Source organism: Mus musculus, chromosome 13 (assembly GCF_000001635.26).
Source record: "Mus musculus strain C57BL/6J chromosome 13, GRCm38.p6 C57BL/6J".
In the NCBI taxonomy this organism is placed as follows: Eukaryota; Metazoa; Chordata; class Mammalia; order Rodentia; family Muridae; genus Mus; species Mus musculus.
In genome coordinates, this window is record NC_000079.6 from 111,745,473 (window position 1) to 111,760,796 (window position 15,324).

Consider the following 15,324-nt stretch of genomic DNA (forward strand, 5'->3'; position numbering starts at 1 on the left):
ATTTGGCCCACCTGCATGTTCCCAGCCTGCCGAGGAAGCACCACTCTCAGACTGAGAGGCTCCCATAATCCACCTGTGGGTATGAAGGGTGTGAGCAGGCAGCCGAGGAGTCACCAGGGTGAAAGGCAGTGCTTTCAGAACCTTTATTTTATTTTATTTTATTTTTTTTATTAGGCATTTTCCTCATTTACATTTCCAATGCTATCCCAAAAGTCCCCCATACCCTCCTCCCCATTCCCCTACCCCCCCACCCCCCCTTTTTGGCCCTGGCGTTCCCCTGTACTGGGGCATATAAAGTTTGCAAGTCCAATGGGCTTCTCTTTCCAGTGATGGCCGACTAGGCCATCTTCTGATACATATGTAGCTAGAGTCAAGAGCTCCGGGGTACTGGTTAGTTCATAATGTTGTTCCACCTATAGGGTTGCAGATCCCTTTAGCTCCTTGGGTACTTTCTCTAGCTCCTCCATTGGGGGCCCTGTGATCCATCCAATAGCTGACTGTGAAAGTGGATACTTCTGTGTTTGCTAGGCCCCGGCATAGTCTCACAAGAGACAGCTATATCTGGGTCCTTTCAGCAAAATCTTGCTAGTATATGCAATGGTGTCAGCGTTTGGAAGCTGATTATGGGATGGATCCCCGGATATGGCAGTCTCTAGATGGTCCATCCTTTTGTCTCAGCTCCAAACTTTGTCTCTGTAACTCCTTCCATGGGCGTTTTGTTCCCAATTCTAAGAAGGGAACAATTCCCAATTCTAAGAAGGGAAAGTGTTCACACTTTGGTCTTCTTCTTGAGTTTCCTGCGGTTAGCAAATTGTATCTTATATCTTGGGTATCCCAAGTTTCTGGGCTAATATCCACTTATCAGTGAGTACATATTGTGTGAGTTCTTTTGTGATTGGAACCTTTCTATTAGTATGAGATTCCATTAAAAAAAAAAAAAAAGCCAAAATACCAGTTAACTTTTGTTCAAAAACTTTTATTTACTATAAAGACAAAACACCAAAATAGGTACAAATACTATAAAATTGGTTCAAAGGGGTAAAAATTTTAATTAAAATATCTTGATATATTTAAAATAACAAAGGATACATTTAAGCCAAATTTTTTTAACCCAGAGTTTTTTTTTTTTTTGTAGCATTTGCTTACATAGTAAGGTGCTAATAGGAGTTAGCCCTTAAGCCCTGGAAGTCTTAGGAGTCATAGTCACACAGCACGTAGAATTTCATTCTGAGAGTGAACTTTGGTAGAAGAAAAATCTATAGGACACCTGAGGTAGTAGAAACTGGAATAAACAGCAGTAGACGTTATTTACAATTCGAGTACCAAATAACATTAAAAACACAAAAATAATTACACAGTACAATTTTCAGTCCAGCTTTGATCCAAAGAAAATAAGAATATTACATCACATTTGCATCGAAAACAAAACACCACAATTACCAGCAAGCTGAGGGAACTGCAAACAAACTCAAACACAGTGGATCTTGACATCTGGGGACAGTCTGAGTTTGAAATGTGGCGGGCATGTTGATCTACATGGTAATACTGATTAGCTGAGGTCCCTCAGTTTCTACAGTTTATATCTCTGTCAGACACAGTGCTAATCTGACCGAATGATCTTCCAGTACGGTAAATGGCAAGAGTGCGTCCTTTAAAGCTTGCACATGAGAGACTTGGAAACAATCTTATTAGAATTGTGAAAATTCTAAGTAGTCAAAAAGTAAAAAGTAAAAAGAAAAAAGTCAAGTACAATACATTTAGCATTACCAAACTTCACATTTCTGTATTATTTTTAACTCTTCAAATATTGCCAATCTTTCAAAACAAAGGAATGTAAAATTTCACTAAGAAGCACATTCACATAAAACTGCCTTTGAAAATTATTTGCAATATATCCCTGTAAACTTATCTTGGAACTTATTTTACTTCCAATTTGTGTTGTACATTCCAAATGTACTTCATATATATATATATATATATATAGCTTATTTAGTTTATCCTGAGTCTTTGAGAATAACCAATTCTATTTCACACTGGCTTCTGAAGAGTTAAAACTTAACATCTCAAAGTTACATTTAATAGCTAACCAGTACTTGATTTAGAAGACACACATACAAAGGGCTACCGTTTTTTTCCTTCCTGATTCCATGCATCTGAATTCAACTTGAGGCCAGGACAAATAGCTGTGCAAATGCCAGGAATTCGTGTGTAAATGAAACTCAACCTCACTTTTCTTTCTGAGCAGTTTCTAAATGCAGAGCAAATTTAGTATTTGTTTAAAAACGCTACTGATCGATCGGTAGATGAGTGAGTTTATCAGCCCAGTCTCGTATAAAGATATCGTGCACGGCAGAAGGAAAACAGTAGTTATGTAATGATCAGCGGGGTGAGTGATGGGTCGTGACAGAGAGAAAGATTTCAATGGTGTGAACTGCCTATAGGCTAGCAAAATAATATGAAATAATTCACCCAACCTTCAGGCAATCTTGCCCTGCCTTGTAAGCTGCATCCGAGAACAGCAGACTCCTAAGTGAGTTTCTGCTTAACCCGCACAGTGAGGGCAGAGACTGAGTCGATGTAGCGAGTTCTTTACAGCATGCCGAGAGAAGAAAGCAGAGCTCTTGCGATAGACACAGACTTAATGAACTACTTCACACCTATTTCTATTTCTTTTTTTCTGGTTTGAAGAGATCACCTTTCCCTGAATATTCAACACGAATGAAGGTGAAGTGAAAATACAGAACCATATTTTCCAAAAAAAAAAAAACCGAAATGAACGGGCCGACAGTAAAATGCACAGTGAACCACAATAAACCAGGAGCTAAAAAAAGGGGGGGGGGGGTCAGCTGTGGGTTATAAAGAAGTTATTAACTTTAAAAACGCATGTATTTACTGCTTCTCATACACACTCTGACCAGGCAATGATTTTTTTTTTTTACAGCCAGTGACAAAAAAACCAAAAAAACCAAAAAAAAAAAAAAAAAAAAAAAAAAAAAAACCCAAAAACCTAACCCAAAGGGAATTGCAGAGCCCCTGCTGTGACCACTAGGTGAAATGGAAGAAGTGACACATCAAAATAGATCCTGAGCCCTCAGCTGCTAATATTGCTGAAAAAGTGCTCCAAAAATAAATTTATGCTTCTGTTCTTTAGTCATGCAAACTCCATCGCCTTCCTGGTCCCCCAGAGCCAGTCCTGTGAAAGGCACGGTGTGCAGTTCCTGCACGAGCTGTAGATGTCTGCATATCGAGCTTAGGTACAGGTCATGATTTGTCAATCACATGCTTAGGTACGGTTCCCCGCTGGCCCCGTTTCTGGCTGTTCAGTGGCGTGAGGGCCTGCGGGTTAGCGGCATGGTCGCCCACAAGTTCTCTTTTCTCTCTCCGCGTTGCATATCCTGTCTCCATTAGAGCTGATCTGAACAATTAACTACCACGTGGTACGGAAGACCGGATGTTTCAGCAGCTCTCTGGACGGAGGCCGGTCCTGAGGCTGAAGTTCTAAGCAGCGCAGCGCCACGTCGCGCAGACCCGGGGACAGGTGTGACGGGATGGACGGTGCAGTAGTTGCGCTAGCAATCTGCAGGAGAGCAAACCAGAGCCCTGAGTTTCCACAGTGGCTTCCCACGCGACACAGGTGTGAACCTCATAGCCTCCCAGTCACCTACATGGTGTGGTGTGCAGTGAGTTTTTCTCCAGTGTTGGACAGATCTTAATTCTCAGCAGCAAACAATATAAACTGCTAATTTTTACCTTTTCCCCCCTTTCTTTTGATAAAGACTTAGGACAGGCTGATGGCTTGGATCTATCTCTCTGCCTCCACTTCGGGAGTACTTCAATTACAGTTGTGTGCCACCAAGCCAGATAAGAGCTATTATCCCATAAACAGGTAAAGGATGAATCTAAATCATTTAAATCTACCTACTTTCTCATCATAGTAAAAGTCTCCCTTTCCCTCACCTTAGCAAATTCATGAATGATTATTAAAAAAATGCAAATTGATAGAAAAAAAAAGAAATCCTAAAAATCTCTGACACTGAGTGAATGCACACACCCATGATCCCTTTCTGTCTAGAGACAATGAGTGGACGCACTCACATCTTACAAAAGTGACACCCTTTTTCACCTTCTCAAGTGTAATCACTCACTGTTTTTGTTTTTCCTTTACAGGGAGAGGGGGAAAAAAAAAGCCAAACATTTCTGTTAAATACAGTTAGTTCAGGCTTTAAGTATTTTACCCACGGTGCAATGCCTGGTCCTGAGTTTGACCACACAGAATAAATTCCTTATAAGGAGCACAGAGAAGTCAAAAGGAGTGCACTTAAAAATGTGGGGAGTGGAGCAGGGCTTGGTGGGGCACGCCTGTGATTCCAGCACTCAGGAGGCAGACATAGGCAGATCTCTGTGTTTAAGGCCAGCCAGGACGATATAGAGACCCAGTCACCCCTCTCTCCCAAACGAAACAAATTAGGGAGTCAGCTCAGTGGCTGAGACCGCTTGCTGTGCAAGCCTGATGGTGGGCCTGAGCTGGGGTCCCAGACCCCGTGATCCCCACGTAGAAAGCCAGTAGTTCTACAGAGGGACCAGGTGCAGGAGAATGCCCTGGAGTAGAAGTCCTGGAGCAGTGTGGTGCAGTTCCACAAGATGAAGAGTGAGGACTGGCACCTCAGGCTGTCCTCTTATCTCCATGTGTCATGGCATGCACATACCCTCACATGCACACACACACACACACACACACACACACACACACACACACACACACACACACTTACTTGGTTCCAGGGAATCTGACCCCCTCTTCTGGCTTCTGCAGGCACCAGACATGCATGTGGTGCAGAGACAAACATGCAGGCTAAACATCCATGCACGTAACATGACATAAAAACAGACAAAGACTGGTAGGGACAACGCCTGAGAATCCAACTTCTGCCAATTTTACTACTAAACAGTAGTTGTCATATCATAATCACCTTAAATATCAAGGCGAGATGATTGGAGTGTTTTTCTGCATTCCAAGGTGGTTTTGCACAAGCCATTTCTATAATGGCGCAGCCAACACTCCATACATCACAGCTCCTACCATACTGCTGACCTCTTAGGACCTAAAAGAAAGCAGAGTTAATTTGGAAATGTGACTTACTGAAAAGAGGTCCATTTTTGATGTGTAAGTTCAGGGCAAACAGTGGTACAAACAACAATTACATGGATGGCTTGGCATCTCATTAACCAGCTTAATGTCCATGTGGCACTAAGATAAACATCCCAGGATTCAAAAGCAAACCCTCTTCTTAAACAATGGGGCGCGAGAGCAAATCCCCACTACACTGAACACGAAGAGCCACGAGCTCAGGCCGGGCCCTATTCAGAAGCGCATCCTGTGCTAAGATGTTGACAGACAGGGCCATCTCTGTGGCTTACCTCCCTTGGGAAGCAAGAGGTAACTTCTGTATATTTCTACCACAGGCACTAACAAGCTAACCCCACAATTCTGTGTTCAAGTAGCCTTTAAGCAATCTATAAAAACCTGTCTTTTATAATTTTGTTAAAAGACAGAAATGGGAGGGTTGGGAATAAGGGTCTGAAATGGGGGTGGGGTGGGGGGAGGTACTGTTAAAAACTAGTCTATAAGGTCATGAGCTTCCAATTACTAAGTGCACACTGGATCCTACTGTGAAATAGCCTGGCACAATGCTGCCATACGGACTCCACGACACTGTCCTTCTTTACACTCAAAGCCACTCCTCACCTCAGGCGCCATGAATGCAATTGTCCCCAGTAACTGTCCCTGGAACTCTCCTGCACCGGTTCCTTTTGATGCCAACCTGGCAGCAGCTCCAAAGTCTGCAATTCTCAGCCTCTGACCGGTGCTGTCAATGAGCAGGTTGGCACCTGTCAACAGAGACAGCAAATGACCCTGCGTGTTAGATCAATGAGGACATGCGAGAGTCCCAGTGAAGTGCTGCTAATGAACTAAGACAAAGTAGGTACAGCCATTGCCTCCCAGAAAGCTGCCCCCGCCTTCCTCTGCTCCATCTATGCAAGGGCACACTAGTCTCTCTAGTGTGGGTCTAACCTAAAGCCTCAGAAGGAAAGTCTGGAGATCAAAATCATCAGGCCATGGAGATAGAGGAATAAGCTTAAAGACCCCGGAAAGCCAGGATTCAAAACCCTTTAAGCAATGATTTCAGCTAAATCTAAGACTTCAAATTTTGGCTCAGTTTACATTTTAAGGCAAAGGCTTGTTGACTGATACTAACATAGGCCAATTCAAAAATATATGCTTATTTTATAATCACAGTTTAATTAAAGTTTGTATCACAACAGCACTTCAAAAACATTGTTAAATACTCAAGATATCCACAAAAGAAAATCCAGCCGGGCAGTGGTGGCGCACACCTTTAGTCCCAGCACTTAGGAGGCAGAGACAGGCGGATTTCTGAGTTCGAGGCTAGCCTGGTCTACAGAGTGAGTTCCAGGACAGTCAGGGCTACTCAGAGAGACCCTGTCTCCAACCCCCCCTCCCAAAAATCCAGGTTGCCTTTAATAAATAAAAATCAAAGCTGCAAGATCTGGCAGGATTTTCGTAAGTTTATGATACACAAATTATCTAAGAAAAAACCAAAAACAGGGGTCTTCTGTGGATACACTGTAAGCCAAGATGGGGGACGAGGAGGCCTCAGTCTTACACGTCCTGCCAAGTCACAGCCTTGTGGTACGGAACACGCTGTGCTAATGAGGACAGTAGAGCGACTCGTAAGGGTCCTTTTGGCTCTAATAATCATAGGGTTATTTAGTCCTAGACTTAGAAACCTGTGTTAGAAACCACCAAGGGTCAAGTTTTAAAATGACACTCGTTTTCTTGCCATCACTAGAAGACGGTTAGGATCCGTACCTTTGACGTCTCTGTGAATGATCTGGTTCTCGTGGAGATAGGAAAGGCCACGGAGTAACTGCTCAGTGTAGTTAATGACGACTGACTCCTTGAAAGCTCCGTATTTACTCAAGAGGTGAGCCACAGATCCTCCTGGAAGACAGGCAGAACCGTGAGCCCGGCTTCTTAACGCTCTAACTCCTCAGGCCTCGTATCAAATGGTACGCTCATAGCCCACGTCCGAAGTCCAACTGATTTCCTCTATCAAAACTGTACACTGTGGCCTCAGCATGGGACCGCTATCTTAGCCCAACTGATGAGCTTCGGGGTCAGAGAGAGACCGTATCCCAACAAAGGTGGAGAGTGACCGAGGTACACACTGTCTCAGACCTCTGACATCTGCACGCACACGGGCACACATTCATACTAGTAAGCACAAACATGATGCAAACATGAACTAGAGATGCACTCTCAAATCATACAAGCACTTAACAACTGGCTGGATAACCTAGGTGTCATAGCTGGAGTCACTGTTACATATATTAGTGAAGTGAATTCCATCTATGTTCAAGAAAATGAGGTTTAACTTTGTGTCCCAGTGCTGTTTTATCTTTAGTTACGTTTTCAAATTAAACATGAATGTATTTAGGTTTGCTTATTTATTTGAGACAGATTCTCACCTACTATGGCTCAGGCTGGGCTTGGACCAACCACCCTTCTGCCTCGGCCTCTCGAGTACACTGCCTGCAGGCCCAGGTCCTGCTTAGTAACTTTATTTTATATTGTTAGGAACATTTCTTACAGAAACATAATCTAGACAATTAGTGATGACTATTAAAGAGAAATATGGAACTTAAACAAGCCAGATTTTTTGGGGAAAAAAAATTCTACACGAAGCCCTAAAATCACTCTTTTTTTTTTTTTTTTAAAGACTTATTTATTATTATACATAAGTACACCGCAGCTGTCTTCAGATGTGCCAGAAGAGGGCATCAGATCTCATTATGGGTGGTTGTGAGCCACCATGTGGTTGCTGGGATTTGAACTCAGGACTTTCGGAAGAGCGGTCAAGTGCTCCTATCCACTGAGCCATCTCACCAGCCTCTAAAATCAGTCTTAAGAAGGGTTGCTGAGCTGGGGACCACAGCTCGGTGCCAGAGTACTTGCCTAGCATGGACAAGGTCTGGGCTCGATTCCAAGTACAACAAAACAAAACAGCAAGATGAAAAAATTTTAATATTTACTAGATTTAAAATACAGTATTTTTCGTGGGTAGCTTTATATTAGGAGTGGTTTGTTTTTAGAGACCTAAAGTATTCATAAGTGAAGCATCTAGTCACTTGTGTGTAAGCAGGAGAAAGTGGGCACGCAGCCCTCTTCAGAGAGTGCACATACCCGCCATCCACTCAATGAAGAGGTTGTAGTTGCTCTTCTCGCACGTGGCCCCCAGCATCCGGATGATGTTTGGATGGTTGAGGTGACCCATCATCCGGATCTCTTCCCTCAACGCTTCCACCACCTCCTCCTGCTCGGAGGATGTGTTTCTGACGTACGTCACCTGTTTCCACAGACACATTAACGGGGTTTGAGTTTTACCGCTCTAAGTTTTCAAACCGATCTGATGTAAAATGAACAAATCCAAACCATCTCCCACGTGGGCAGCAAATGGCATTTACCCTCCCGGATGCCGTGTGCTTTATAAAAACAGCAACTCAACATGGAAGACGAGTCAGATAACGCTACACAAGAAGAATATAGCTTAGTGAGCCGTAGATCAGAAAAATGACGTAAGGGGAGTGTGCTGTAGCCAAGACTCTGACTGTACAGAACAGCAAAGAACGAGAAAAGCCAACGACAGAGGGACAAGCAGCATGACTTTAAACTGGGAAGTCGTCATTTCTGCACCCTGGTGAGTATGCGAGATCCTTAGAGAGGGGAAAGCACAGACATTGTCACACAGGATCTTACAGTGACCAGCTTCAACTTTTAAAAAGAGTTCATGTTTGTGCCACTTCTGGCAACATCTACCTTGAGTCTGAAGCTTTTCCAAACTGTCAAGTGTGGTGGCAAAACCCTGTAATTCTACCACTAGGAAAGCAGAGGCAAGAGGGTCCCAAGCTCCAGGCCAGCCTGGGCTACATGATGCTTCCAAAACCAAACCAAACCAAACCAAACCAAACCAAACCCACACCTCTAACACCGAAGCCCTAGGATACCGGCATTTCACCCTTTGAGTTCACAGTTGTACACGCATCATTTCATAATTTGAACAATGTCACCCTGTGCTCCCAATACCAACCTGTTTCACAGCCATTAAAGTCCCAGTCCCCACATCCTGTGCTTGGTAACAGGAAGAAAATGCTCCGAGGCCTATCTGCTGGCCTTTCAGCCACTCAGCGTCTTCTCTGTAAGGCTGTTTCGCTTTGGTATGTCCTGGAAGAGTTTCTGGTGTCTGAACAGTAAACAAAGAATCATTTCACTGTTAAAAAGAACGAGACTGTATGCGAGAAGACTGAGAAAATACTGTTGTAATTCCCACGCCATGCATGAATTTGACCTCTGAACGGACATTGTTAACAACCAGTTATCCAGTGCGTAAGTGACAATCATTTCAGAACCGGCCAGAAGTATCTCAGTTAGGCTGAGTGCTGCTACTGCAGAGACTCAAAATCATTGCCACATACTTATGCAGAAAACCCGCTCACGTCCGTCTTCCCAGTAGACGTTAACGTGAGCTTTCCCAGGGCCGTGAAGGTTTTATACTCACGTCCTGCTGAATGATGATAATATCTTCTCCATTTTCCACCTGCAGCTGAGGGACGATGGGGAGGGCATCCTGAGACGCTGACATCGCCATGGCGATCGCTAAAGCCTCCTCCTCTTCAGCTTCCATCTTTTCTTTGCACTTTTGATTATGATTGACGTCGTCTTTGTAGGTGTCGTCATTTTCGGCCTTTTCCGGAGAGAGGACGGCGACTTCGGACTTGAAAGTGACTGTCGTGTCACTTGAAGGCATGGATGCTTCAAGAAGGTCCTCGATGCTGGAGTTGAGCTCGGTGTTCACATCTAACCTGCACTTGTCCTCCACCGGCGTGAACACTGTCTCTTCGCTGGGTATGACGGCGTTGCCACTGTTGCCGCCGCCGCCAAAGCTGTCGTCACACCTGGAAGCACTGCCCAGATCAAGTGTCATGCTACTTTTTGTGGCGTCCCCTAGTTTGCTTGTACTGCCCGGAACGGGTCGGGATGGCTTTGGCCTGTGTATGTTACTGGAGGGTGGGGGCCTTGACTGAGTGAAGACTGGGGAGAGCTGGTCTGAGTCTCGGTGTTCAGAGCAGTTCCTCTGGAATTGTAGAGAGAACTTGCGCTGTGTCTGAGGAGATGCGGAAGGTATTTTGCAGGGAACAAATGCCTGGGGTCTGTGCTTAGAAATATCTGGGACAGACGGGGCAGAGGAACAAGGGGCTGATGGTGCTGGGAACATTAATTGAGCATGAGACAAAGGGGAGGAGTTCAAACACTGACTGTGGGGTCTGCCTTTTGTTTGAACCGCTGGCTTTGGTTGTTCTGTTGTTGTTGAGCTGGGAAGTCCTACAGAGACGCCGGCCAGTCTGTCAGAAATGTCCTCCGAGCTGGCACTCAGTCTCGTAGCACTTAGTCCTTTTCCAGTTTTCTCTCTATGGACTGTGTGCTCAAGGGAGCTGTTTTCTAGACAGCTGGCGGGGGCCAGCACCTGTAAGCTGTCCTGATGCCCATCCACAGTGTCCTCCACACCCAGCTGGATGACCTCGGCAATTTCTACCTCATCCGCGATAGCCATCAGACGCCGGCGCATCCTGGTGAAGTGGGTGGAGCCAGAAGCATTAAGCATGGTTACCAGCTTGGAAAACACAGCGGGCACTGCGGTCACCATCCTGGCAGAGCTCAGATATATCCTCCGAGAGAGCTTGCCAACCATCGAGTGGGAATTGTCAATGGATTGCAAGGCAAAGGTTAAGAGGGAGAGCAGCTTCTTGTACCTGAAGGAAAAACGAGGCAGGACACCTTCAACGACTGGAAAAGCTCAAATGAACAGAAAAATAACGCAGTTTTAAAAAGGCAATGTATAGCCTGCCCTCGTACACAAAAACCACTTTGGTATGAAGGATTTGTAAATGTTTAGCCCAGTCTTCAGGCTTCTATGCTACTCAAATATGAAGGTATTAGTCTACCACTGCGGGATATGTGAGCAAGAAGGAAGAGACAGGTTCTGATTTCTACAAGAATTACCTGATTTCAACAGGCTCAGCTTGTGAGACATCAGTACTGACAATATGAGGATAGAATTCAGCAGGAAATTCCAACAGCAACCTGTCTATAAGACAGAGGCGACCCAGCAGTTCTTGCCAGTTGTTTGATTCAGCTTGGTTTCCAAGGATACAACTTAAGACGTAATCGACACCACCAACCCCGATGGACCCTACAGAAGGAGAAATAAATGGTGGAACAATAGTACTGTAAAACTCTAAGACGAAACACGAGCATGTAACGGGAAGGCTCATGTAAACCTTGCGGATTATATTAGTCTCAGGACTTCTCTTAGATTCATTCCGGATTATATTAATCTCAAGGACTTCTCTTAGATTCATTCCTACTTTTAACACAGCTGATTGAATCAATTTACTAAATTACTTCAACAACAGTCTTATGAGACACATTAGGTCAAGAAAACAATAAATTGTGCTCTTTATTTTAAAGTGGAAGTTATTACCAGCTTTAAGTATTTCTCTCCCAACCGCCAGCTCTCCTGCTTGGCCCTTGCAGAGTTCCAGCACTGTAGATATGGACAGCTGACTCGTGCGGCTACAAAGCAACGAAAGCAACCTTAGTCTCAGATCCTGGGTCAACAACTCCCTGGTGAGCTGCAAACGTCATGGAATCTCTCTACAGTGTTTCTTATGTTCTCAATTGTTCAAGCAACTACCTAGGGTAAGCAACCCAGAGTTCCAGAAAATGGGCTATGTAAGACACGCCATCTAAACCATCCTCAGATTGAAAACCACGATTTCCCCTGCGCATTTACAAACTCTCTACAAGATTAACTTATAACTCAGAAAGGCAGAATAGGCACGAGAAGGTGAACGGGGCGGCCGCAGAAGCAAGCAAGGGAGACTGAGCCGCTCTGCCGCTCGAACCGCGCTGATGGAGAGAAGCAATGGCTCGACCCTAGCTCCCAGGGCTTATTAAATGAAAGGGAGCTTTGCTGCCCATGGATGTAAGCGTCATGGCCATCGCTCACGCTCACTGCTACTGCTCTGCGTTTCTCTCAGCTTCGAAGACTACTATGTGAAGATGCGAAACTTGAAAACCAGTTAAAACCTCTCATTACAATAAACTTCCATTAAATTAAAAGTACTGGAAGAGGATCCTCTTCTGGCGGTCCCTATGAGGCGGAGGCAGGTATGATGGCATGAGTGTACTCCTGGTGGTTCTATGCCAGCTAGTGTTCTTGTCACTGGGCCTTTGCGTTAAGAATGCTTTAGTCACAGTACTTCTGATGAACAGGTCCACGCAGTTTGCTAGCCTGGCTGTTACTTGCCATTGGGGTTTCTTTCCTTAGCCCTTAGAAGCTTGAGGTCCTATGTTGTCATTTCAGAGTTCGTATTACAAAGCGGTGTTCAAAGACTTGCTAACGCGGATGTACCAAGGACTGAGTGTGAGGTATTTTGAAGTGGGGCCATACCTGTTGGCATCTGCACACTTGACAAGGATAGTGTCTACAACTGGCCGGAGGAGTCTCTGAAGTTTGATTCTTTCTGCCAGACTGTGGCAAGGAGTGTATACCAGCATGGCTCTCAATGTTTTCTGGGGAGAAAAAAACCCCGAAGGTCAGTTTAACCACATTCGAAATGCATCAAAGAAAATGGCCTAAGCTGAGCCAAGCTGGGAAAACAAGTAATAACAGGAATGGATAACTGGGGCTGTTCAAACCAAAGCAGCAGCGAGTGACTTAAACCAGAGTTGGAATCTCTGACATCTCCGCGGCCAGACTTCCTTGGCTCCTCCCAGTTCAACCGGCACAGTGAGTGTTCTAGATGTGAGGGCTTTTGAAGTCACTGAATTCTGACCTAAACTTATACTCGTGGCCATTCATGCGTCTTAAAAGGGAGAGTCACTAGATCTGACTGTTAAATTGTGAGTTAGAAAAAAAGATTGCAAGAGGTAGCTTAAACAGATTAGGTGAGAAATCATGCCAGTGAGACGGTGCAGCGACCATTGGCACTTGTCACTAAACGTGACAGACTTGGGTTTGACCTCCAGAACACACACAGACGGAACTACATGGCTTCTGCAAGTGGTCCTCTGATTTTCACATGGGCACCCCATCCCTCTTCCTCTTTTTCTTTCTTCCTCCCCATCTATCTGTCTGTCTGTATATCTATCTATCCATCTATCATTGTCTGTCTGTCTAATTTATAGGAATTACTCCTAAGGCAAGGATTCTAAGTGAGGATGGCTTTGAGCTCCGGGGGTCACTGGCAGTGCCTGAAGACATGCTTCGTGTTTCCCGTCTCATGACGGACGGGCAGCAATGAGGGTTTAACGCTGCTAGCCGTCTAGTGCTTAGAAGCTGAGCACGTGCTCAACATCGTACAGCGACAGCAGCTCTGGTGTCCCAGCCCCAGGTCTGCCCAACCACAACACTGCTGAGATGGAGAAACAAGGCTCCAAGATGGGGGTCTCCAAATGGCAAAGGTCAAACTAGCCTGCGAATCACCTTTCTATCATGCTACCCTGCTCCTGGAAGACAAGTCGTTGCGGTCAACTGAGAAAGTCTACATCTCCTGCATGTGCCACAGATAGCGCCAACTGTCAATTTGACAGACTCTGGGATTACACATGGCCTGGGCCTCTGCACCCATGTTGGGGACTGTCCTGATTTTCCTAACTTATGTGGTGAGCATCTGAACTGTGGCCAGGATTTGGTCATGTAAGTAGAAGACGCAGAGCTATGTATTAGTGTGGACACACTTGTCTTTCCCTGCTTCTTGACAGGATGCAATGTGGCCAGCTTCCAGAAATTTCTGAGACAGCGGACTATATTTTGGAATTGTGACCCAGAACAAACCTCTCTTTTCTCTGTAAGTTTCTTCTGCTGGGGTGTTTTATCAGTGACAGGGAGGAACTGAGGCATCATGGGGGCCATTTTCCATAAAAAGCCTCTGAATTTTCTCACAATATGAAGACCAACTTAACCCCCGATGCTCCCCTTTCTCCTTTCAAGGGCTGGATTCCTGGCTTAGCATTACCATACACGCCATCAAGAAGTCTTAACTTGGCCATATGTGATGCAGTCATATATTCAAGAAATTATATGAACAGCAAGACATTACCACCAGATGGTAGAAAAGCAAACAGTGCATAAGAAATCATGAGTACATCAAGATCAGTAAAGTTATATGAACAGACAAAATGAAATACTGCAATTTCTTAGGAGTATGGGATAAAAAAATTTGGATTTTTCTAAAGTTAAGGTAAAGAAGATTTGTTTTTTTATAACTGATATCTACAAAAGACCAAAGAAAGAAAACTCATAAATAAAATATGGTTATGGAATAAAATACTTACTAAAGCAGCAACGTACACTTTGTAGACAGGGTCAGCGCAGACTATAGACAGGACACTGCAGCACGCCTCCACCACATCCCCTGAGATGCTGGGCTGGGAGGACCCGCTGGCCGCTCCCGCGCTTAAGCTGCCCCCACTGCCGCCTCCAGAGTTTCCAGTGCTCTCCCCGTTTGCCAACAACAGGGCCCCACTAACGTCGTGGGAAAGACGCCTAAGGGCCATTTCCCTTACGTTCCAGTTTCTAGAGAATAAGCAGCCAACGAGTTCCATTCCAAACACCTGAATCAAGCAAACACAACGGGATGAGAAATAAGTGAACCCAATGCTATATTAACAAGTTTCTGATGATTAAAGAAAACATGGCCACCTCTCAAGTCTTTACTGTATCTGACAGATACTTGTAATTGTCAATGTTTTTCTAGTGAGGAATTACTATATACAAATTCTGTGTGCACACATGGATGCACATGTATATGTGTGGAGGGCAGGGGTCAGTTTCATGAGTTGTTCTCGGGAGGTGTCCACTTCTCTCTCTCTCTCTTTTTCTCTTTGGAGATGGGCTCTTCTATCAGGCTAACTAGGCCATGTTGGCTGGCCACTGAGCTGGGATTGCAAGTACATCAACACACCCAGCTTTCTATAGCATGCTGGACATTATACTCAGACTCCCGTTCTTAAATGGCAAACACTTAAGTGTAAACATCAGAACTTAGTGTGGACATCTGATCGGTAGAGCGCACTATAGCCTAGAACTCCTGTACTCAAGCAATCCTCCTGTCTCAGCCTCCCAAGTAGCAGACTCTGGAGGTCATTTCGTCCATACTCACAGCCGTCCAAACTCTGCT

At 44.8% G+C, this 15,324-nt stretch overlaps 1 protein-coding gene across 3 annotated transcripts in view; it reads right to left on the reverse strand.

Moving 5' to 3' along the window:
* Window positions 1–955: 955 nt before the first annotated feature.
* The window catches only part of Map3k1 (mitogen-activated protein kinase kinase kinase 1), a 71,842-nt gene continuing 57,473 nt past the window's right edge, over window positions 956–15,324 (reverse strand). For 2 of the 3 annotated variants that reach the window (XM_017315516.2, XM_017315517.2), the window contains exons 10-20: window positions 14,480–14,758; window positions 12,594–12,715; window positions 11,622–11,713; window positions 11,141–11,330; window positions 9,639–10,890; window positions 9,171–9,323; window positions 8,267–8,429; window positions 6,893–7,024; window positions 5,747–5,889; window positions 4,971–5,102; window positions 1,118–3,577 (exon numbers count right to left, since the gene is read on the reverse strand). In XM_017315516.2, the coding sequence (XP_017171005.1) occupies window positions 3,428–3,577; window positions 4,971–5,102; window positions 5,747–5,889; window positions 6,893–7,024; window positions 8,267–8,429; window positions 9,171–9,323; window positions 9,639–10,890; window positions 11,141–11,330; window positions 11,622–11,713; window positions 12,594–12,715; window positions 14,480–14,758 (2,808 nt within the window). In that variant the 3' untranslated portion in view covers window positions 1,118–3,427. Of the gene's footprint in view, window positions 3,578–4,970; window positions 5,103–5,746; window positions 5,890–6,892; window positions 7,025–8,266; window positions 8,430–9,170; window positions 9,324–9,638; window positions 10,891–11,140; window positions 11,331–11,621; window positions 11,714–12,593; window positions 12,716–14,479; window positions 14,759–15,324 lie in introns of all 3 variants that reach the window. The other variant, NM_011945.3, reaches the window with a different exon arrangement.